The 1,659-nt window shown below is 47.9% G+C and overlaps 1 protein-coding gene across 1 annotated transcript; it reads left to right on the plus strand.

Annotated features, from left to right (window-relative positions):
* Positions 1–325: 325 nt before the first annotated feature.
* On the plus strand, positions 326–1,557 carry J7T55_007152 (uncharacterized protein; the record flags this gene model as incomplete). Its single annotated transcript, XM_053136394.1, has 1 exon — positions 326–1,557. A coding segment is annotated over one exon (1,232 nt), but the record flags the coding sequence as incomplete, so codon positions are not given.
* Between the last annotated feature and the right edge of the window lie 102 nt (positions 1,558–1,659).

Raw genomic sequence — 1,659 nt, forward strand, 5'->3', positions numbered from 1 at the left:
ATGGGCTTAGAAGGTCAAAGGCTTTTCAGGTTCCCGAGACCTAAGCGAACGAGTCTTTTCGTCCTGTAGGACCATTTTTTGTACTTTAAGACAAACCAAATCCCACATTTTAGCGGTGTCACGTTCTCGAAAGGAAGCAAAATGTTCCCAAATCTAGTCCTACTAAATGATCATAATTATTTATAATGTCTGCAGTCCTCGCCTGCAAGATGTATCAATGGTTTCTCTTCAGCTCGTGCATTAGGACTGACTTTCGCTGAAGAAAGACAGACCTACAAAAGGATACTTTTAATCCTCCTTCCGTGGACACTTTTCCGAAAACAATATGATGTTTCCGACCATCTCCCTCGCAGCTAAGGATGGGTATCAGTTTGATGTGAGCATCCTTGTGCTGTACGAATCAAGGATACTCAAAACTATGATTGATTGCTTAGGTCGCGACAAAATTGAAGGAAAGGTGGTACCACTTGAGGTGGAGGGCGAGGCACTGCAAAAAGTGATTAATTGGATTGAGTATCATCTTGATAATGCTCTACCAGATAGGGATGAGGTGAGGAAGGGTGGGAGCTTTGATAGTCGCTCACTGGACGAGGAGAGGACAAAAGAGATGGAAGACAGGGAAAATATCATCCAGGTGAAGAAAGAGGAGCTCAAGGAACTCGAATATCTTGAGGGCATCGAAGAGCACGAGAAGGCCGAGGAGCTCGAAGATATCTCGGCATGGAGCAGGTGGAACAAGGACTGGAGAGTTAAGACCAAAGAGAAAGAGCAGGAGATAAGGGAGCTTGAGAAAGGTCTGTTTGAGCGCGAGCTATACCACCAGGAACGAAAGCAGATCGCGAAAGGCGAAGCTTCTAAGGCGGCTTTGAGAGCACATGACGAGGCGGCGGGTAGGGTCCGGAAATGGGAATCCAGCTTCATGGAGATCGACACACCCCTGCTTTTCAAGGTTATTCAAGCAGCAAACTACCTTGAAATCAGCAACATACTGAACAGCAGCTGCAGCAATGCTGCCGATAGGATCAAGGGCGGGCTTCTCAAGTCACTAGACGGTTTGCCCAACGAAATCCACCTCCAAATCGCGGAGCACCTTCTGCCTTGCGCTCTTCTCAAGGCGGCCAAGGCCGGAATCGTCAATCTGACACGAGATCAGGAGTTCTACGCTCAGAAATGGACAAGAATCTTCCGCTGTGACACCTGGTTCGAGGCTGCCATGAAGGCCAAGGCATGGCCGATGCTTGTCGCCAGCGACATGAAGCACCAGTCATATCTCATATTAGCTTCACTTGACTGGACTGGTGATCTGCGGTACAAACTTCCAACTGGAAAAACTATTCACGATTATCTGCAACCAGGCAGGTACGAGAGCGACGACTATCACCTGGATGATGGTCTTGTTGTGCGTATCACCGAAGTTGGTCATTGCGATATCAGGAACATGGAGGAGACGTTCGTGCACACCAGGGAAGATGGTAGTTGGGAACTTTCTGTGATGTATTTGAAAGATCCCAAAGTCCATAAGCTGGTGTGCAAGGAACCTCGCAAGAACTCAGGCAGGTTTGTGCTTCGCCCGGACTATCTCGGTCCGCTCAGTGGCAAACAGATTGAGTTCTTTCTTCTTGATGAAGAATTTCGATCGGGCTTCTATGATAAACGAGA

The sequence above is a fragment of the Diaporthe amygdali genome (assembly GCF_026229845.1).
Source record: "Diaporthe amygdali strain CAA958 chromosome Unknown NODE_170_length_1659_cov_210_525917, whole genome shotgun sequence".
NCBI lineage: Eukaryota > Fungi > Ascomycota > Sordariomycetes > Diaporthales > Diaporthaceae > Diaporthe > Diaporthe amygdali.